The sequence below is a fragment of the Tachyglossus aculeatus genome, chromosome 1, assembly GCF_015852505.1.
Source record: "Tachyglossus aculeatus isolate mTacAcu1 chromosome 1, mTacAcu1.pri, whole genome shotgun sequence".
Classification (NCBI taxonomy): domain Eukaryota; kingdom Metazoa; phylum Chordata; class Mammalia; order Monotremata; family Tachyglossidae; genus Tachyglossus; species Tachyglossus aculeatus.
Window position 1 is genome coordinate 4,586,856 of NC_052066.1, and position 23,277 is coordinate 4,610,132.

At 49.6% G+C, this 23,277-nt stretch overlaps 1 protein-coding gene across 2 annotated transcripts in view; it reads right to left on the bottom strand.

Moving 5' to 3' along the window:
- PTPRN (protein tyrosine phosphatase receptor type N) overlaps nucleotides 1-23,277 on the bottom strand; it is a 132,490-nt gene that overhangs the window by 13,077 nt on the left and 96,136 nt on the right. For both annotated transcript variants that reach the window (XM_038743238.1, XM_038743237.1), the window contains one exon: nucleotides 20,069-20,235. In XM_038743238.1, the coding sequence (XP_038599166.1) occupies nucleotides 20,069-20,235 (167 nt within the window). The remainder of the gene's footprint in view (nucleotides 1-20,068; nucleotides 20,236-23,277) is intronic.

Genomic DNA, 23,277 nt, shown 5'->3' on the forward strand with positions numbered 1-23,277 from the left:
TGCCCTCCAGGGAGCTCCAGGTTGCCCCAGCACCCTCCAGTTCTCTACAAGTGCCCTCCAGCTCCTTCCAGGGCACACAAGTTCTCTCCAGTTTCCTCTGGGGCCCTGCAGTGCTCTCCAGGGGAGCTCCAGTGCCCTCCAGCACCCTGCAGGCTCCCCCAGTGCCCTCCAGCACCCTCCAGTTCCCTCCAGGTTGGTCCAGCCAGGTTGGTCCAGCGCCCTCCAGTTCTCTACACTTCCCTCCAGCTCTTTCCAGGGCCCTCAAGATCCCTCCAGTTTCCTCTGGGGCCCTGCGGTGCTCTCCGGGGGGCTCCAGTGCCCCCCCAGGGTCCTCCAGTGCCCCCCCAGGGTCCTCCAGTGCCCCCAGCGGCCCCCACTGCCCCCCAGCACCCTCCAGTGCCCTCCAGCTTCGTCCAGTGCCCTCCAGGGAGCTCCCTCCAGTTCTCTACAGTGCCCTCCAGCTCCTTCCAGAGACCTCCAGTGCCCTCCAGCTCTTTCCAGGGCCCTCAAGATCTCTCCAGTTTCCTCTGGGGCCCTGAAGTGCTCTCCGGGGGGCTCCAGTGGCCCCCAGGATCCTCCAGTGCCCTCCAGCACCCTCCAGTGCCCCCCAGCACCCTCCAGTGCCCTCCAGCGAGCTCCCTCCAGTTCTCTACAGTGCCTTCCAGCTCCTTCCAGAGACCACCAGTGCCCTCCAGCTCTTTCCAGGGCCCTGAAGATCCCTCCAGTTTCCTCTGGGGCCCTGCAGTGTTCTCCGGGGGGCTCCAGTGCCCTCCAGCACCCTGCAGGCTCCTCCAGTGCCCTCCAGCACCCTCCAGGTTGGTCCAGCGCCCTCCAGTTCTGTACACTTCCCTCCAGCTCTTTCCAGGGCCCTCAGGATCCCTCCAGTTTCCTCTGGGGCCCTTCAGTGCTCTCCGGGGGGCTCCAGTGCCCCCCAGCACCCTCCAGTGCCCTCCAGCTTCATCCAGTGCCCTCCAGGGAGCTCCAGTTTGCCCCAGCACCCTCCAGTTCTCTACAGTGCCCTCCAGCTCCTTCCAGAGACTTCCAGTTCCCTCCAGGCCTTGGGCCCGGGGAGGATCCTCCCCCATTTTCCCTACTGAGAGCTCACCTCCTCCAGGAGGCCTTCCCAGACTGAGCCCCCTCCTTCTTCTCCCCCTCCCCCCTTACCTCCTTCCCCTCCCCACAGCACCTGTATATATGTATATATGTTTGTACATATTTATTACTCTATTTATTTTACTTGTCCATATCTATTCTATTTATTTTATTTTGTTAATATGTTTGGTTTTGTTCCCTGTCTCCCCCTTCTAGCCTGTGAGCCCACTGTTGGGTAGGGACCGTCTCTATTTGTTGCCAACTTGCACTTCCCAAGCGCTTAGTCCGGTGCTCTGCACACAGTAAGCGCTCAATAAATACGATTGAATGAATCCCCCCCTTATCTCCTTCCCCTCCCCACAGCACCTGTATATCTGTATATATATTTGTACGTTTTTATCACTCTATTTTATTTGTACATATTTATTCTATTTATTTTATTTTGTTAATATGTTTGGTTTCGTTCTCTGTCTCCCCCTTCTAGACTGTGAGCCCGCTGTTGGGTAGGGACCGTCTCTATATGTTGCCAACTTGGACTTCCCAAGCGCTTAGTCCAGTGCTCTGCACACAGTAAGTGCTCAATAAATACGATTGAATGAATGAATCCAGGGCCCTCAAGATCCCTCCAGTTTCCTCTGGGGCCCTGCAGTGCTCTCCAGGGGGGCTCCAGTGCCCTCCAGCACCCTCCAGTTCCCTCCAGTTCCCCCACATACTGTATGTGCTCCACATACAGTACAAATAATTATATTAATGTATAATAATAATAATGATGATGGCATTTGTTAAGCGCTTACTATGTGCCAAGCCCCGTTCTAAGCGCTGTGGGGGGATACAAAGTGATCAGGTTGTCCCACGGGGGGCTCACAGTCTTCATCCCCATTTTACGGATGAGGGAACTGAGGCCCAGAGAAGCTGACTTGCCCAGAGTCCCACAGCTGACAAGTGGCGGAGCCGGGATTAGAACCCATGACCTCTGGCTCCCAAGCCCGAGCTCTTTCCACTGAGCCACGCTGCTTCTCTAATTAATATATATTAATATATTAATTATGTAATCATAATAATAACGATGGCATTTGTTAAGCGCTTACTGTGTGCCAAGCCCTGTTCTAAACGAACTCTGGTACTCGTTAAGTGCTTACCATGTTCCAAGCACTGTTTTTTTTTTTTAATGGCATTTATTAAGCACTTACTATGTGCACAGCACTGTTCTAAGCGAACTCTGGTACTCGTTAAGCGCTCACTGTGCCAAACACTGTACTAAGCGCCGGAGCACTGTTCTAAGTAAGTGTTCAATAAATCATCATCATCATCATCATCATCATCAATCGTATTTATTGAGCGCTTACTGTGTGCAGAGCACTGTACTAAGCGCTTGGGAAGTACAGATTGGCAACATCCAGAGACAGTCCCTACCCAACAGTGGGCTCACAGTCTAAAAGGGGGAGACGGAGAACAAAACCAAACATACTAACAAAATAAAATAAATAGAATAGATATGTACAAATATAATAAATAAATAAATAAATAGAGTAATAAATCTGTACAAACATATATCCATATATACAGGTGCTGTGGGGAAGGGAAGGAGGTAAGATGGGGGGGATGGAGAGGGGGACGAGGGGGAGAGGAAGGAAGGGGCTCAGTCTGGGAAGGCCTCCTGGAGGAGGTGAGCTCTCAGCAGGGCCTTGAAGCTCTCAATGAATGAATAAATAATAATACTAATAATGATGGCATTTATTAAGCGCTTACTATGTGCAGAGCACTGTTCTAAGCGCTGGGGAGGTTGCAAGGTGATCAGGTTGTCCCACGGGGGGCTCACGGTCTTGATCGTATTTATTGAGCGCTTACTGTGTGCAGAACACTGTACTAAGCGCTTGGGAGAGGACAGTGGAACTGTAAAACAACCATTCTTTGGCCAACCTCCCTGGGCTTCTGTTTTCTCAGCCGTCAAATGGGTAGGGGGCCCAGATTGAGCCCCCCGCCTTACCTCCTTCCCCTCCCCACAGCACCTGTATATATGGATAGATGTTTGTACGGATTTGTTATTCTATTTATCGATTTATTTTCTTTGTACATATTTATTCTATTTATTTTAATTTGTTAATATGGTTTGTTTTGTCATCCGTCTCCCCTTCTAGCCTGTGAGCCCGCTGTTGGGTAGGGACCGTCTCTACATGTCGCCAACTTGGACTTCCCAAGCGCTTAGTCTATTTATTTACTCTATTTATTTATCTTACTTGTACATATCTATTCTATTTATTTTATTTTGTTAGTATGTTTGGTTTTGTTCTCTGTCTCCCCCTTTTAGATTGTGAGCCCACTGTTGGGTAGGGACCGTCTCTAGATGTCGCCAACTTGGACTTCCCAAGCGCTTAGTCTATTTATTTACTCTATTACTCTATTTATTTATTTATCTTACTTGTACATATCTATTCTATTTATTTTATTTTGTTAGTATGTTTGGTTTTGTTGTCTGTCTCCCCCTTCTAGACTGTGAGCCCGCTGTTGGGTAGGGACCGTCTCTAGATGTCGCCAACTTGGACTTCCCAAGCGCTCAGTCTATTTATTTACTCTATTTATTTATTTATCTTACTTGTCCATATCTATTCTATTTATTTTATTTTGTTAGTATGTTTGGTTTTGTTCTCCGTCCCCCCCTTTTAGACTGTGAGCCCACTGTTGGGTAGGGACCGTCTCTATGTGTTGCCGACTTGTACTTCCCCAGCGCTTAGTCCAGTGCTCTGCACACAGTAAGCGCTCAATAAATACGATTGAATGATTGATGGATTGATTAGTCCAGTGCTCTGCACACAGTAAGCGCTCAATAAATACGATTGAATGAATGAATGAATGAATCCCCATTTTCCAGATGAGGGAACTGAGGCCCAGAGAAGTGAAGTGACTTGCCCAAGGTCACACCGCGAGCCCCCCGTGGGACCACCTGACCACCTGGTGGCCACGCCCATCGCCCCATGAGGCCACGCCCACCACCGCGCGCCGCAGCGCCCACGTGACCACGCCAGCAGCCACAGACGGCCACGCCCATCGCTCTGTGCGGCCACGCCCATTCACCTGGCGCCACGCCCGCACCCAGAGACCACGCCCACCACACGTGAGCCACGCCCCTCCATACGCGCGGACACGCCCGTCCACGTGACCTCGCCCACCCCCCGAGGACACGCCCTCCGCCCGCCCCCGTGACCACGCCCACAACACAGAAAGCCACACCGGAGGCCACGTCCAACGGCCCCGAGGCCACGCCCCTCGTCTGCTCTCCCTGTGACCACGCCCACCTCTGGCCCCACCCCCCTCGTGCCCCGCCCCTGACCACGCTCCCTTCACGTTCCACCCCCCGGGGGCCCTTCCCCATTGGCCAAGTCCGGTCTATGGCCACGCCCCTCTTCAACTCCGCCCAGGAGGCCACGCCCCCTCCCCTGGACCGCGCCCCCAGACCCTGGACACGCCTTCTTTCCCAGCCCCTGGAAGCCAACCCCATCGGCCCCACCCTGTCTGTGGCCACGCCCCTCAGACACGGGCCACGCCCACCCCGAGGCCACGCCCTCATCCGGCCACGCCCCTTCATCACCAGCCAATGGGACACGCCCTCATATGACCACGCCCCCTCAGGTCACGTCCCCTGTAGCACCAGCCAACAGGGCCACACCCTCTCATGGCCACACCCTCCTCGGGCCACGCCCCCTGTAGCGCCTACCAATCGGAACCACGCCCTCTTATGGCCACGCCCACCCGATGCCACGCCCTCCCACGGCCACGCCCCTTCAGCAACACCCACTCGGGCCACGCCCTCTTGTGGCCACGCCCTCACTGCCCCACCCTCATCCTCTCAGAAGCCGCTTAGTACAGTGCTTTGCACATAGTAAGCGCTGAACAAATGCCATTATTATTATTATTATTATTAAAACAGTGCTAAGCACATAATAATAATAACGGAATTCATTGTTAAGCGCTTACTATGTGCAGAGCACTGTTCTAAGCGCTGGGGGGATACAGGGTGATCAGGTTGTCCCACGTGGGGCTCACACATAGTAAGCACTTAACAAATTCATTCATTCAATCGTATTTATTGAGCGCTTACTGTGTGTAGAGCACTGGACTAAGCGCTTGGGAAGTACAAGTTAACAAGTTAACAAATGCCATTATGATATTATTATTATCATTATTATTATTATCATTATTATTATTCTTATCATTACTGAAGGCCCATCTCCTCCCAGAGGCCTTCCCTGGCTGAGCCTCCCGTTTCCTCTTCTCCCACTCTCTCCTGTGCCCCCCCTTACCCATTTCCTTTCTTCATATTTGTTCATATTTGTCACTTATTTATTTCTATTCATTCATTCATTCTATCGTATTTATTTATTTATTCATTTTTTAAGCGGGGCCGCGGAGGGGCGTGACCAGAGGATAATAATAATAATGACATTTAATAATAATAATAATGACATTTGTTAAGCGCATACTATGTGCAAAGCACTATTCTAAGCGCTGGGGGGGGGATACAAGGTGATCAGGTTGTCCCACGGGGGGCTCACAGTCGTCATCCCCATTTGACAGATGAGGTGACTGAGGCTCAGAGAAGTTAAGTGACTTGCCCGAGGTCATACAGCAGACGTGGGGCGGAGGCGAGATTCGCACCCATGACCTCTGACTCCAAAGCCCGGGCTCTTTCCACTGAGCCATGCTGGAGCGCTTACTGTGTGCAGAGCACTGTACTAAGCGCTTGGGAAGCACAAGTTTGTCTGTCTCCCCCTCTAGACTGTCAGCTCGTTGTGGGGAGGGAAGGTGTGTGTAATGCGTTCAGTTGTCCTCTCCCAAGTGCTTCGGAGAGAAGCAGCGTGGCTCAGTGGAAAGAGCCCGGGCTTTGGAGTCAGAGGTCATGGGTTCGAATCCCAACTCTGCCAATTGCCAGCTGTGTTGACTTTGGGCAAGTCGGTTCACTTCTCTGGGCCTCAGTTCCCTCATCTGGAAAATGGGGATGAAGACTGGGAGCCCCCCACGTGGGACAACCTGATCTCCTTGTAACCTCCTCAGCGCTTAGAACAATGCTTTGCACATAGTAAGCGCTTATAAATGCCATCATTATTATTTGGGCAAGTCACTTCACTTCTCTGGGCCTCAGTTCCCTCATCTGGAAAACGGGGCTGAAAACTCTGAGCCCCCTGTGGGACAACCTGATCTCCTTGTAACCTCCCCAGCGCTTAGAACAGTGCTTTGCACATAGTAAGCGCGGAGAAGCATTGTAGCTCAGTGGACAGAGCCCGGGCTTTGGAGTCAGAGGTCATGGGTTCCAATCCCGGCTCCGCCAGTTGTCAGCCGTGTGACTTTGGGCAAGTCACTTCACTTCTCTGGGCCTCAGTGACCTCATTTGTAAAATGGAGATTAAGCCCCGCGTGGGACAACCTGATCGCCTTGTAAACTCCCCAGCGCTTAGACAGTGCTTTCCACATAGTAAGCGCTTAATAAATGCCATTATTATTATTATTAACTGTCAGCTGTGTGACTTTGGGCAAGTCCCGGTTTTGTTCTCTGTCTCCCCCTTCCAGACTGTGAGCCCACTGTTGGGTAGGGACCCTCTCTATATGTTGCAAGTCCAAGTTGGACTTCCCAAGCGCTTAGTACAGTGCTCTGCACACAGTAAGCGCTCAATAAATACGATTGATTGATTCTCTGGGCCTCGGTTACCTCATCTGGAAAATGGGGATGGAAACTGTGAACCCCTCCGTGGGACAACCTAATCACCTTGTAACCTCCCCGGCGCTTAGAACAGTGCTTTGCACATAGTAAGCGCTTATACAAATGCCATGATTATTATTATTAATAATAAATGCCACTATTATTATTATTATTATTATTATCCTCTGGCCACGCCCCTCTCCGGCCACGCCCCCCCGGGGGCCGCTCACTCCCGCCCTCTAGCGGCCACTTGTGTCGGGGCTTTTCCCAGGCTTTTCCCAGGCTTTTCCCAAACTTTTCCCAGGCTTTTCCCAGGCTGTCCCCGGGCTCTCCCCGGGCTCTCCCGTCGGAACCGTCCGTGCAGCCGCCACACCTGCCAATGATCACTTTTGTGACTATGCAACTGGAGCCAGACTACTAAGCTGCAGATCACAAAAATGACACTGGCAGCTGTGAGAGAGAGAGAGAGAGAGACAGACAGAGACAGAAGTCACAGTGAGAGATAGAGAGACAGAGACAGAGGCAGACAGAGACAGAGAGAAGCAGCAGAAAGAGACAGAAGTCAGAGGGAGAGACAGTGAGACAGAAAGAGACTGAGTGAAGACAGAGAAAAAGACAGGGAGTAGAGAGACAGACGAGAGAGACAGAGACAGAAGGGGTGACAGGGGGAGTAGAGACAGACAGAAAGAGACAGAGACAGAGAGAAGCAGCAGAAAGAGACAGAAGTCAGAGGGAGAGACAGCGAGAGATAGAAAGAGACTGAGTGAAGACAGAGAAAAAGACAGGGAGTAGAGAGACAGATGAGAGAGACAGAGACAGAAGGGGTGACAGAGGGAGTAGAGACAGACAGAAAGAGACAGAGACAGGAAGGGCGCTTAGACCAGTGCTTGGCTCATAGTAGGCACCTTACAAATACCATAATTATTAAAGGGCGACAGGGAGAGACACAGAGAGACAGAGGGAGAGACAGAGAGAGAAAGACAGAGACTGAGAGTGAAGACAGAGAGACAAAGGGAGTAGAGACAGACAGAGACAGAGGCAGACAGAGACAGAGAGAAGCAGCAGACAGAGACAGAAGTCAGAGGGAGAGACAGCGAGAGACAGAAAGAGAACGAGTGAAGACAGAGAAAAAGACAGGGTGTAGAGACAGATGAGAGAGACAGAGACAGAAGGGGAGACAGAGGGAGTAGAGAAAGACAGAAAGAGACAGTAAGAGATAGAGACAAGAAGGGCGCTTAGACCAGTGCTTGGCCCATAGTAGGCACTTTACAAATGCCATAATTATTAAAGGGCGACAGGGAGAGACACAGAGAGACAAAGGGAAAGACAGAGAGACAGAGACCGCAGTCAGAGTGAGAGATAGAGAGACAGAGACAGAGGCAGAGACAGAAGTCAGAGGGAGAGACAGCAAGAGACAAAAAGACAGGGACTGAAGACAGAGAAAAAGACAAGGTGTAGAGACAGATGAGATAGACAGAGACCGAAGTGGAGACAGAGGGAGTAGAGGCAGACAGAAAGAGACAGTGAGAGATAGAGACAGGAAGGGCGCTTAGACCAGTGCTTGGCCCATAGTAGGCACTTTACAAATACCATAATTATTAAAGGGCGACAGGGAGAGACACAGAGAGACAGAGAGAGAGACAGAGAGACAGAGACCGCAGTCAGAGTGAGAGATAGAGAGACAGAGACAGAGGCAGACAGAGACAGAGACAGAAGTCAGAGGGAGAGACAGCAAGAGACAAAAAGACAGGGACTGAAGACAGAGAAAAAGACAGGGTGTAGAGACAGACGAGAGAGACAGAGACAGAAGGGGCGACAGAGGGAGTAGAAACAGACAGAAAGAGACAGTGAGAGATAGAGACAAGAAGGGCGCTTAGACCAGTGCTTGGCCCATAGTAGGCACTTTACAAATACCATAATTATTAAAGGGTGACAGGGAGAGACACAGAGAGACAGGGGGAGAGACAGAGAGAGACAGAGACTGAGAGTGAAGACAGAGAGACAAAGGGAGTAGAGACAGACAGAGACAGAGGCAGACAGAGACAGAGAGAAGCAGCAGAAAGAGACAGAAGTCAGAGGGAGAGACAGCGAGAGACAGAAAGAGACTGAGTGAAGACAGAGAAAAAGACAGGGAGTAGAGAGACAGACGAGCGAGACAGAGACAGAAGGGGTGACAGAGGGAGTAGAGACAGACAGAAAGAGACAGAGACAGGAAGGGCGCTTAGACCAGTGCTTGGCTCATAGTAGGCACCTTACAAATACCATAATTATTAAAGGGCGACAGGGAGAGACACAGAGAGACAGAGGGAGAGACAGAGAGAGACAGAGACTGGGAGTGAAGATAGAGAGACAAAGGGAGTAGAGACAGACAGAAAGAGAGAGACAGAGATAGAAGGGGCGACAGAGGGAGAGACAGATAGAAAGAGACCGTGAGAGACAGAAAGAGAGCGGCAGAGGGACAGAGATAGACAGAGACAAAAGGCAGGAAGACAGAGACAGAAGTCAGCGTGAGAGACAGAGAGAGAGACAGAGCGAGAGATAGAAAGGCAGAGACAGAGAGTGAAGAAAGAGAGACAGAGGGAGTAGAGACAGACAGAGAGAGACAGTGAGAGACAGAGACAAGAAGGGTGCTTAGACCAGTGCTTGGCCCATAGTAGGCACTTTACAAATACCATAATTATTAAAGGGTGACAGGGAGAGACACAGAGAGACAGAGGGAGAGACAGAGAGAGACAGAGACTGAGAGTGGAGACAGAGAGACAAAGGGAGTACAGAGAGACAGAGACAGAGGTAGACAGAGACAGAGAGAAGCAGCAGACAGAGACAGAAGTCAGAGGGAGAGACAGCAAGAGACAGAAAGAGACCGAGTGAAGACAGAGAAAAAGACAGGGTGTAGAGACAGACAAGAGAGACAGAGACAGAAAGGGTGACAGAGGGAGTAGAGACAGACAGAAAGAGACAGTGAGAGACAGAGACAAGAAGGGTGCTTGGACCAGTGCTTGGCCCATAGTAGGCACTTTACAAATACCATAATTATTAAAAGGGCGACAGGGAGAGACACACAGAGACACAGAGAGAGACAGAGAGGGAAAGACAGAGACTGAGAGTGAAGACAGAGAGACAAAGGGAGTAGAGAGAGACAGGGACAGAGGCAGAGAGAGAAGGGGTGACAGGGAGAGACAGACAGAAAGAGACAGTGAGAAACAGAAAGGGACAGTGAGAGATGGAAAGAGAGCGGCAGAGGGACAGAGATAGACAGAGATGAAAGGCAGGAAGACAGAGACAGAAGTCAGGGTGAGAGACAGAGAGACAGAGCAAGAGATAGAAAGACAGAGACTGAGAGTGAAGACAGAGAGACAGAGGGAGTAGAGACAGACAGAAAGAGACAGTGGGAGACAGAGACAGGAAAGGCGCTTAGACCGGTGCTTGGCCCATAGTAAGCACTTTACAAATACCATAATTATTAAAGGGCGACAGGGAGAGACACAGAGAGACAGAGGGAGAGACAGAGACAGAGTGAAGACAGAAAGACATAGGGAGTAGAGACAGAAAGAGAGAGACAGAGATAGAAGGGGTGACAGAGGGAGAGACAGACAGAAAGAGACAGTGAGAGACAGAAAGGGACAGTGAGAGACAGAAAGAGTGGCAGAGGGACAGAGATGAAAGGCAGGAAGACAGAGACAGAAGTCAGGGTGAGAGGCAGAGAGAGAGAGACAGAGCGAGAGATAGAAAGACAGAGACTGAGAGTGAAGAAAGAGAGACAGAGGGAGTAGAGACAGACAGAAAGAGACAGTGAGAGACAGAGACAGGAAAGGCGCTTAGAACAGTGCTTGGCACATGGTAGGCACTTTACAAATACCATAATTATTAAAGGGAGACAGAGGGAGACACAGAGAGACAGGGTGAGAGATGGACAGAAAGAGATGGTGAGAGACAGAGACAGAAAGGGAGACAGAGGGAGCGACAAAAAGAGAGACAGAGGGAGAGACAGAGACAGAAAGGGCGGCAGAGGGAGAGAAAAAAAGAGAGACAGAGGGAGAGACAAAGACAGAAAGGGCGACAGAGGGAGAGACAAAAAGAGAGACAGAGGGAGAGACAGACAGAAAGGGTCAGTGAGAGACGGAAAGAGAACATCAGAGGGACAGCGACAGAAAGACAGAGATGAAAGGCAGAAAGACAGAGACAGAAGTCAGAGTGAGAGACAGAGAGAGAGACAGAGCGAGAGACAGAAAGACAGAGACTGAGAGTGAAGACAGAGGGAGAAGAGACAGAGAGGGACAGAGACAGAAGGGGTGACAGACAGAAAGAAACAGTGAGAGACAGAGACAGGAAGGGTGCTTAGATCAGTGCTTGGCACATAGTAAGCACTTTACAAATACCATAATTATTAAAGGGAGACAGAGACAGTGTGAGAGACAGACGGAAAGAGACGGTGAGAGAGAGACAGAAAGGGTGACAGAGGGGGAGACAAAAAGAGAGACAGAGGGAGAGACAGAAAGAGACAGTGAGAGACAGAGATAGAAAGGGCGACAGAGGGAGAGACAAAAAGAGACAGAGGGAGAGACAGAAAGAGGCAGTGAGAGACAGAAAGAGCGGCAGAAGGACAGAGATAGACAGAGATGAAAGGCAGAAAGACAGAGACAGAAGTCAGGGTGAGAGACAGAGCGAGAGACAGAAAGACAGAGACTGAGTGGAGACAGAGAGAAAGGGAGCAGAGACAGACAGAAAGAGACAGTTAAAGACAGAAAGGGTGACCGAGGGAGAGAGAAAAAGAGAGACAGAGTGAGAGAAGACAGAAAGAGACAGTGAGAGACAGAAAGGGACAGAAAGAGACAGTGAGAAAGACAGAGATGAAAGGCAGAAAGACAGAAAGAGAAAGACAGAGACTGAGAGTGAAGACAGAGAGACAGAGGGAGTAGAGACAGACAGAGACAGAGACAGAAGGAGCAACAGAGGGAGAGACAGAAAGAGACAGTGAGAGACAGAAAGGGACAGAAAGAGACAGTGAGAAAAACAGAGACGAAAGGCAGAGAGACAGAGACAGAAGTCAGAGTGAGAGACAGAGAGAAAGAGAGCGAGAGACAGAAAGACAGAGAGACTAAAAGTGAAGACAGAGAGACAGAGGGAGTAGAGACAGAGAGAGACAGTTAAAGACAGAAAGGGCGACAGAGGGAGAGAGAAAAAGAGAGACAGAGTGAGAGAAGACGGAAAGAGACAGTGAGAGACAGAAAGGGACAGAAAGAGACAGTGAGAAAGACAGAGACGAAAGGCAGAAAGACAGAGACAGAAGTCAGAGAGAGAGAAAAAGACAGAGACTGAGAGTAAAGACAGAGAGACAGAGGGAGTAGAGAGACAGAAAGAGACAGAGACAGAAGGGGCAACAGAGGGAGAGACAGACAGAAAGAGACAGTGAGAGACAGAAAGGGACAGAAAGAGACAGTGAGAAAGACAGAGATGAAAGGCAGAAAGACAGAGACAGAAGTCAGAGTGAGAGACACAGAGAAAGAGAGCGAGAGACCGAAAGACAGAGACTAAGAGTGAAGACAGAGAGACAGAGGGAGTAGAGACAGAGAGAGACAGTTAAAGACAGAAAGGGCGACAGAGGGAGAGAGAAAAAGAGAGACAGAGTAAGAGAAGACAGAAAGAGACAGTGAGAGACAGAAAGGGACAGAAAGAGACAGTGAGAAAGACAGAGACTAAAGGCAGAAAGACAGACAGAAGTCAGAGTGAGAGAGAAAGAGAAAGACAGAGACTGAGGTGAAGACAGAGAGACAGAGGGAGTAGAGAGACAGAAAGAGAGAGACAGAGACAGAAGGGGCAACAGAGGGAGAGACAGGCAGAAAGAGACAGTGAGAGACAGAAAGAGACAGTGAGAAAGACAGAGATGAAAGGCAGAAAGACAGAGACAGAAGTCAGAGTGAGAGACAGAGAGAAAGAGAGCGAGAGACAGAAAGACAGAGACTGAGAGTGAAGACAGAGATATAGAGGGAGTAGAGACAGACAGAGAGAGACGGTTAAAGACAGAAAGGGCGACAGAGGGAGAGAGAAAAAGAGAGACAGAGTGAGAGAAGACAGAAAGAGACGGTGAGAGACAGAAAGGGACAGAAAGAGACAGTGAGAAAGACAGAGACAAAAGGCAGAAAGACAGAGACAGAAGTCAGAGAGAGAGAAAGAGAGCGAGAGACAGAAAGACAGAGACTGAGAGTGAAGACAGACAGAGGGAGTAGAGACAGAAAGAGAGGGACAGTTAAAGACAGAAAGCGCAACAGAGGGAGAGAGAAAAAGAGAGACAGAGTGAGAGAAGACAGAAAGAGACAGTGAGAAAGACAGAGACGAAAGGCAGAAAGACAGAAGTCAGAGTGAGAGAGAAAGAGAAAGACAGAGACTGAGAGTGAAGACAGAGAGACAGAGGGAGTAGAGAGACAGGAAGAGAGAGACAGAAGGGGCGACAGAGGGAGAGACAGACAGAAAGAGACAGTGAGAGACAGAAAGGGACAGAGACAGTGAGAAAGACAGAGATGAAAGGCAAAAAGACAGAGACAGAAGTCAGAGTGAGAGACAGCGAGAGAGAGTGAGAGACAGAAAGACAGAGACTGAGAGTGAAGACAGAGAGACAGAGGGAGTAGAGACAGAAAGAAAGAGACAGTTAAAGAGAGAAAGGGCGACAGAGGGAGAGAGAAAAAGAGAGACAGAGTGAGAGAAGACAGAAAGAGACAGTGAGAGACAGAAAGGGACAGAAAGAGACAGTGAGAAAGACAGAGATGAAAGGCAGAAAGACAGAGACAGAAGTCAGAGTGAGAGACAGAAAGAGAAAGACAGAGACTGAGAGTGAAGACAGAGAGACAGAGGGAGTAGAGACAGAGAGAGACAGAGACAGAAGGGGCGACAGAGGGAGAGACAGACAGAAAGAGACAGTGAGAGACAGAAAGAGACAGTGAGAAAGACAGAGATGAAAGGCAGAAAGACAGACAGAAGTCAGAGTGAGAGACAGAAAGAGAGCGAGAGACAGAAAGACAGAGACTAAGAGTGAAGCCAGAGAGACAGAGGGAGTAGAGACAGAGAGAGACAGAGACAGAAGGGGTGACAGAGGGAGAGACAGACAGACAGAAAAAGACAGTGAGAGACAGAAAGGGACAGAAAGAGACAGTGAGAAAGACAGAGACAGAAGTCAGAGTGAGAGACAGAGAGAAAGAGAGCGAGAGACAGAAAGACAGAGACTGAGAGTGAAGACAGAGATATAGAGGGAGTAGAGACAGACAGAAAGAGACAGTTAAAGACAGAAAGGGCGACAGAGGGAGAGACAGAAGGAGAGAGAGAGGGAGAGACAGAAGGAGAGACAGAGGGAGAGACAGGCAGAGAGACAGAGACAGAAAGGGTGACAGGGAGAGACAGAAAGAGACAGAGAGACAGACAGAAAGAGACAGTTAAAGACAGAAAGGGCGACAGAGGGAGAGACAGAAAGAGAGACAGAGGGAGAGACAGGGAGAAAGAGAGAGACAGAGACAGAAAGGGTGACAGAGGGAGAGACAAAAACAGAGACAGAGTGAGGGACAGAGACAGTGAGAGATAGAGACAGATAGGGTGACAGAGGGAGAGACAAAAAGAGAGACAGAGTGAGAGACAGACAGAAAGAGACCGTGAGAGAAAGAAAGAGAGCGGCAGAGGGACAGAGACAGAAAAACAGAGATGAAAGGGACAGAGACAGAAAGACAGAGATGAAAGGCAGAAAGACAGAGACAGAAGTCAGGGTGAGAGAGAGAGGAAGTGAGAGACAGAAAGAGAGACAGAGAATGAAGAAAGAGTGAGAGACAGAGAGAGGGTGTGAGAGAGACAGAGATCGAGAGACAGGAGAGGGAGAGACAGGGAGAGAGTCTGAGACAGAGACCCAGAGACAGGAGACCGAGTGAGAGACAGAGGGAGTCAGAGACAGTGCTCGAGAGATGGAGACAGAAGACAGAGACAGAGACCGAGAGACAGAAGACAGGGTGAGAGACAGAGGGAGACAGAGACCAAGAGACATAGAGAGTGAGGGAAGCAAAAGCAGTATGGCCTAATGGTTAGAGCCCGGGCCTGGGACTCAGAGGACTTGGGTTCTAATTCCTCCTCCGCCCCCTGTCCGCTGTGTGACCTTGGGCGAGCCACTTCACTTCTCCGTGCCTCAGTTGCCTCATCTCTAAAATGGGGATGAGGACTGTGAGCCCCACGGGGGACAACCTGATGACCTTGAGTCTACCTCAGCGCTTAGAACGGTGCTTGGCACATAGTAAGCGCTTAACAAATACCCTCGTTATTATTATTATTATTGTAAGGAGGTAGAAGGAATGAGGAGAACTTGTATGTTGCCAATTTATACTTCCCAAGCGCTTAGTACAGTGCTCTGCACCCTGTAAGCGCTCAATAAATATCGTTGAATGAATGAGAAGTCAGAGGTTGAGAAAAATGAAAAGGCCGTGAGATAGAGAGATACAAAGACAGAGAGATGGAGCTTAGACTGTGAGCCCACTGTTGGGTAGGGACTGTCTCTATATGTTGCCAACTTGGACTTCCCAAGCGCTTAGAACAGTGCTCTGCACACAGTAAGCGCTCAATAAATATGATTGATTGATTGATTGATTGAGCGGGGAAACTGAGGAAGGGCAGGGAAAGAGTGAGATGGATGTGGAGGGAGAGGGGGACAGACTGACAGACCTTAATAATAATAATAACGGTATTTGTTAAGCGCTTACTATGTAGCGAGCACTGTTCTAAGCGCTAGGGAGATACAAGGTGATCAGGTTGTCCCACGGGGGCTCACAGTCTTCACCCCCATTTTCCAGATGAGGGAACTGAGGCCCAGAGAAGGGAAGTGACTTGGCCAAAGTCACACAGCTGACCATTGGCGGAGCTGGGATTTGAACCCATGACCTCTGACTCCAAAGTCCATGCTCTTTCCACTGAGCCACGCTGCTTGGGACAGACATGGCTGAGGGGATGGGGAGAGGGGCAGGGGGTGGGTCCAAACCACCCCAACCGCCCCAGGGGTCCCTGGGCAGACTGACATCATCAGGGAAGCCCACCAACCCAGGGACTGTTGCGTAGGGACCGTCTCTATATGTTGCCAACTTGTACTTCCCGAGCACTTAGCACAGTGCTCTGCACACAGTAAGCGCTCAATAAGTACGATTGATTGATTGATTGATTCCGGGGTCCGCAGAGAGGAGGAATTAGGGGGTTCAGAATATCCCCCCTCTCCCTTTTCAAAGCCTTAGAAGCAGCGTGGCTCAGTGGAAAGAGCCCGGGCTTTGGAGTCAGAGGTCGTGGGTTCTAATCCCGGCTCCGCCACATGTCCGCTGTGTGACCTCGGGCAAGTCACTTCATCATCATCATCATCATCAATCGTATTTATTGAGCGCTTACTATGTGCAGAGCACTGGACTAAGCGCTTGGGAAGTACAAATTGGCAACATATAGAGACAGTCCCTACCCAACAGTGGGCTCACAGTCTAAAAGGGGGAGACAGAGAACAAAACCAAACGTACTAACAAAATAAAATAAATAGAATAGATATGTACAAATTAAATAAATAGAGTAAAAAAAATATGTACAAACATATATCCATCTATCCAGGTGCTGTGGGGAAGGGAAGGAGGTAAGATGGGGGGGATGGAGAGGGGGACGAGGGGGAGAGGAAGGAAGGGGCTCAGTCTGGGAAGGCCTCCTGGAGGAGGTGAGCTCTCAGCAGGGCCTTGAAGGGAGGAAGAGAGCTAGCTTGGCGGATGGGCAGAGGGAGGGCATTCCTTCACTTCTCTAGGCCTCAGTGGCCTCATCTGTAAAATGGGGATGACGACTGTGAGCCCCCCGTGGGACAACCTGATCGCCTTGTATCTATCCCAGGGCTTCGAATGGTGCTTGGCACATAGTAAGCGCTTAACAAAGAGAAGCCGAGTGGCTCAGTGGAAAAGAGCCCGGGCTTCGGAATCAGAGGTCATGGGTTCAAATCCCGGCTCTGCCAATGGTCAGCTGTGTGACTTTGGGCAAGACTATTACTCTATTTATTTTACTTGTACATATTCTATTTATTTTATTTTGTTAATATGTTTTGTTTTGTTGTCCGTCTAGACTGTGAGCCCACTGTTGGGTAGGGACCGTCTCTATATGTTGCCAACCTGTACTTCCCAACAAATACCACCGTTATTATTATTATCTACCCCGGTGCTTAGTACAGTGCCTGGCATATAGCAAGCGCTTAACACATACCTTCGCATAATAGAATAATTATTACAGAGCAGTGTGGCTCGGCGGGAAGAGCTCGGGCTTGGGAGTCAGAGGTCACGGGTTCGAATCCCGACTCCGCCACTTGTCAGCTGGGTGACCTTGGGCGAGTCACTTCCCTCCTCTGGGCCTCAGTTCCCTCCTCTGCAAAAGGGGGATGAAGACTGGGAGCTCCACCTGATCACATTGGATAAGATAAAATAATGATGGCATTTGTTAAGCGCTTACTATGTGCAAAGCACTGTTCTAAGCGCTGGGGGGGAGGGGAATACAAGGTGATCAGGTTGTCCCACGGGGGGCTCACAGTTTTCATCCCCATTTTCCAGATGAGGGAACTGAGGCCCAGAGAATCAATCAATCAATCAATCAATCAATCGTATTTATTGAGTGCTTACTGTGTGCAGAGCACTGGACTAAGCGCTGGGGAAGTCCAAGAGTGACGGTCCCTACCCAACAGCGGGCTCACAGTCTAGAAGGGGGAGACAGAGAACAAAACCAAACATATTAACAAAATAAAATGAATAGATATGTACAAGTAAAATAAATAGAGTAATCAATCTGTACAAACATATCTACATATATACAGGTGCTGTGGGGAAGGGAAGGAGGTAATCAATCAGTCAATCAATCGTATTTATTGAGCGCTTACTGTGTGCAGAGCACTGGACTAAGCGCTTGGGAAGGACAAGTTGGCAACATCTAGAGACGGTCCCTACCCAACAGCGGGCTTACAGGCTAGAAGGGGGAGACAGAGAACAAAACCAAACATATAAACAAAATAAAATAAATAGAATAGATATGTACAAGTAAAATAAATAGAGTAATAAATCTGTACAAACATATTTACATATATACAGGTGCTGTGGGGAAGGGAAGGAGGTAATCAATCAATCAATCGTATTTATTGAGCGCTTACTGTGTGCAGAGCACTGTACTAAGCGCTTGGGAAGTACAAGTTGGCAACATCTAGAGACTGTCCCTACCCAACAGTGGGCTCACAGTCTAGAAGGGGGAGACAGAGAACAAAACCAAACATATTAACAAAATAAAATAAATAGAATAGATATGGACAAGTAAGATAAATAAATAGAGTAATAAATCTGTACAAACATATCTACATCTATACAGGTGCTGTGGGGAAGGGAAGGAGGTGAGACGGGGGATGGAGAGGGGAATGAGGGGGAGAGGAAGGAGGGGGCTCAGTCTGGGAAGGCCTCCTGGAGGAGGTGAGCTCTCAGTAGGGCCTCAGTAGAGAATCGATCAATCAATCGTATTTATTGAGCGCTTACTGTGTGCAGAGCACTGGACTAAGCGCTTGGGAAGTCCAAGTTGGCAACATATGGAGACAGTCCCTACCCAACAGTGGGCTCACAATCTACGTGGCTCAGTGGAAAGAGCCCGGGCTTTGGAGTCAGAGGTCATGGGTTCGTATCCCAACTCTGCCACATGTCTGCTGTGTGATCTTGGGCAAGTCACTTAACTCCTCTGGGCCTCAGTTCCCTCATCTGCAAAATGGGGATGAAGACCGTGAGCCCCACGTGGGACAACCTGATCACCCTGTATCCTCCCCAGCGCTTAGAACAGTGCTTTGCACATAGTAAGCGCTTAACAAATGCCAATTATTATTATTATTATTATTATTCTCTGGGCCTCAGTTACCTCATCTGCAAAATGGGGATGAAGACCGTGAGCCCCACGTGGGACAACCTGATCACCCTGTATCCTCCCCAGCGCTTAGAACAGTGCTTTGCACATAGTAAGCGCTTAATAAATGCCAATTATTATTATTATTATTAAAAGGGGGAGACAGAGAACAAGTGACTTGCCCAGAGCCACCCAGCCGACAAGTGGCGGCCCCGGGATTTGAACCCATGACCTCTGACTCCAAAGCCCGGGCTCTGTCCACTGAGCCGCGCTGCTTCTCCCCCCAGCGCTGTATTCAACCCCCCAACGCTTAGAAGAGCATGTAGTAAGCGCTTGACAAGTCCCACTGTTATAGAGAAGCAGCGTGGGAGGCAGAGGTCATGGGTTCGAATCCCACCTCCCCCCCATGTCTGCTGCGTGACCCTGGGCAAGTCACTTCACTTCTCCGTGCCTCAGTTCCCTCATCTGTAAAATGGGGATTAATCAATCAATCAATCAATCGTATTTATTGAGCGCTTACTATGTGCAGAGCACTGTACTAAGCGCTTGGGAAGTACAAACTGGCAACACATAGAGACAGTCCCTACCCAACAGTGGGCTCACAGTCTAAAAGGGGGAGACAGAGAACAGAACCAAACATACCAACAAAATAAAATAAATAGGATAGAAATGTACAAGTAAAATAAATAAATAAATAAATAAATAAATAAATAAATAAATAGAGTAATAAATATGATTAAGACTGTGAGCCCCACGGGGGACAACCTCATCTCCTTGTGTTCCCCCCCAGCGCCTAGAACAGTGCTTTGCACATAGTAAGCGCTTAACAAATACCAACATTATGATTATTATTAGCTGCATTCCACCCCTCAACGCTTAGAAGAGCATGTAGTAAGCGCTTGACATGTCCCACCGTTATTATTATTATTATTGTTGTGTCGTGTCGATAATAAGCGCTTGACCAACAGCCTGATTATTAGGAGGGAGGCCCCGGCCTCCGTCCGTCCCGTCTTCGGCCTCCCGCTGCCCCGGCGTGTCCCCTTCGGCCCCCCGATCAATCAATCGTATTTATTGAGCGCTTACTGCGTGCAGGGCACTGTACTAAGCGCTTGGGAAGTCCAAGTTGGCAACATCTAGAGACGGTCCCTACCCAACAAGGGGCTCACAGTCTACTCAGCCACCTCACTTGTAAAATCGGGATCAGTGCTATGAATTATTCATTCATTCATTCAATCGTATTTATTGAGCGCTTCCTGTGTGCAGAGCACTGGACTAAGCGCTCGGGAAGTCCAAGTTGGCAACATATAGAGACGGTCCCTACCCACCAGTGGGCTCACCGTTCTCCCGATGATCCCGATGACCTCCCCTTCCCCCGGGAATGCCCCCTGACCTTCGGAAGTCCAGGAGGGGCCTGGTGGAGGCCGGAGTGCCGTGGACGGGCCAGCTGAGGAAGTGGAATTGGGTGAGCGTGCGGCTCTCTTGGCTCTGGACGTTCTTCAAGTAGAAACTGCGCACCAGGAAATCCTCGCACCAGATGTGCTCCGACACCAGGTTCACCTGCGGGGTCCCCCCACGCCCCCGGATCCCCCCGGGCAGGCCCGGCCGGGGGCGAGGAGGGGCGAGAAGGGTGGGACACGTCAATTATGATTATCATCATCGATCAATCGTATTTATTGAGCGCTTACTGTGTGCTGAGCACCGGACTAAGCGCTTGGGAAGTCCAAGTTGGCAACATCATCATCATCGTCAATCGTATTTATTGAGCGCTTACTGTGTGCTGAGCACCGGACTAAGCGCTTGGGAAGTCCAAGTTGGCAACATCATCATCATCGTCAATCATATTTATTGAGCGCTTACTGTGTGCTGAGCACCGGACTAAGCGCTTGGGAAGTCCAAGTTGGCATCATCATCATCATCATCAATCGTATTTGTTGAGCGCTTACTGTGTGCAGAGCATAGAGAGACGGGCCCTACCCAACAGTGGGCTCCACAGTCATTCATTCAATCAATCCATCAATCAATCGTATTGATTGAGCGCTGACTGTGTGCAGAGCACTGGACTAAGCGCTTGGGAAGTCCAAGCTGGCAACATAGAGAGACGGGCCCTACCCAACAGTGGGCTCCACAGTCATTCATTCAATCGTATTTATTGAGCGCTCACTGTGTGCTGAGCACTGGACTAAGCGCTTGGGAAGTCCAAGTTGGCAACATCTAGAGACGGGCCCTACCCAACAGTGGGCTCCACAGTCATTCAATCAATCAATCAATCAATCGTATTTATTGAGCGCTTACTGTGTGCTGAGCACTGGACTAAGCGCTTGGGAAGTCCAAGTTGGCAACATCTAGAGACCATCCCTACCCAACAGTGGGCTCCACAGTCATTCATTCAATCAATCAATCAATCAATCGTATTGATTGAACGCTTACTGTGTGCTGAGCACTGGACTAAGCACTTGGGAAGTCCAAGTTGGCAACATAGAGAGACGGGCCCTACCCAACAGTGGGCTCCACAGTCATTCATTCAATCAATCAATCAATCCATCAATCAATCAATCGTATTTATTGAGCGCTTACTGTGTGCAGAGCACTGGACTAAGTTCTTGGGATGTCCAAGTTGGCAACATAGGGAGACGGGCCCTACCCAACAGTGGGCTCCACAGTCATTCATTCATTCATTCATTCAATCAATCAATCGTATTTATTGAGCGCTTACTGTGTGCTGAGCACTGGACTAAGCGCTTGGGAAGTCCAAGTTGGCCACATAGAGAGACGGGCCCTACCCAACAGTGGGCTCCACCGTCATTCATTCAGTCGTATTTATTGAGCGCTTACTGTGTGCAGAGCACTGGACTAAGCGCTTGGGAAGTCCAAGTTGGCAACATAGAGAGACAGTCTCTACGCAACAGTGGGCTCCGCAGTCATTCATTCAGTCGTATTTATTGAGCGCTTACTGTGTGCAGAGCACTGGACTAAGCGCTTGGGAAGTCCAAGTTGGCAACATAGAGAGACGGGCCCTACCCAACAGTGGGCTCCGCAGTCAATTCATTCAAGCGCAATAATAATAATAATGGCTGGATTTATTAAGCGCTTACTATGTGCAAAGCACTGTTCTAAGCGCTGGGGAGTTTACAAGGTGATCAGGTTGTCCCACGGGGGGCTCACAGTCTTAATCCCCATTTTACAGATGAGGTAACTGAGGCCCAGAGAAGTGAAGTGACTTGCCCAAAGTCACACAGCTGACAAGTGGCGGAGCCGGGACTTGAACTGATGACCTCTGACTCCAAAGCCCGGGCTCTTTCCACTGAGCCACGCTGCAACCGTGAGTCCCCTGGGGAAGATTCCCCCTGGGGAATCGTACTTATTGAGCGCTTACTGTGTGCAGAGCACTGTAATAAGCGCTTGGGAAGTCCAAGTTGGCAACATAGAGAGACGGTCCCTACCCAACAGTGGGCTCTACAGTCATTCATTCAATCGTATTTATTGAGCACTGGCTGTGTGCAGAGCACTGGAGCTCTTAAGCGCTTAGTCCAGTGCTCTGCACACAGTAAGCGCTCAATAAATACGATTGATGATGAATGAATGAATGAAATCAGGTTGGACCCAGTCCCTGTCCCACGGGGGCTCGCAGTCTTCATCCCCATTTGACAGGTGAGGGAACTGAGGCCCAGAGAAGTGAAATGACTTGCCCAAGGTCACACAGCAGACATTTGCACATAGTAAGCGCTTAATAAATGCCATTTAAAAAAAAAAAAGCAGAGGAGCCAGGGTTAGAAAAAGAGCCTGGGCTTTGGAGTCCGAGGTCATGGGTTCAAATCCCAGCTCCGCCAACTGTCAGCTGGGTGACTTTGGGCAAGTCACTTCACTTCTCTGGGCCTCAGTGACCTCATCTGGAAAATGGGGATGAAGACTGGGAGCCCCCAGGGGGACAACCTGATCACCTTGTAACCTCCCCAGCGCTTAGAACAGGGCTTTACACATAGTAAGCGCTTAACAAATGCCATTATTATTATTATTAGTAGTAGTACCTTGTAACCTCCCCAGCGCTTAGAACAGTGCTTTACACATAGTAAGCGCTTAACAAGTGCCATTATTATTATTATTATTGTTATTATTACCTCGTAACCTCCCCAGCGCTTAGAACAGTGCTGTGCACATAGTAAGCGCTTAATAAATGCCATCATTATTATTATTATTAGTGCTAATTGTGTGCAGAACACTGGGCTGAGCGCTTGGAGCGTCCAATACAACAATAAGGAGACACATTCCCTTCCCACAACGAGCTGACAGTCTAGAGGATAAGAATTGCGGTATTTGCTCAGCGCTTGCTATGCTCCAGGCACTGTACTAAGCGCTGGGGGAGATGATAGAAGCTAATCCGGCTGGACACAGTCCCTGTCCCCCGTGGGGCTCACAGTCTTCATCCCCATTTTCCAGATGAGGGAACTGAGGCACAGGATAATAATAATAATGATGATGATATTTATTAAGCGCTTACTGCGCCAAGCACTGTTCTAAGCGCTGGGGAGGTGACAAGGTAATCAAGGTTGTCCCACGGGGGGCTCACAGGCTTCATCCCCATTTGGAGAAGCAGCGTGGCTC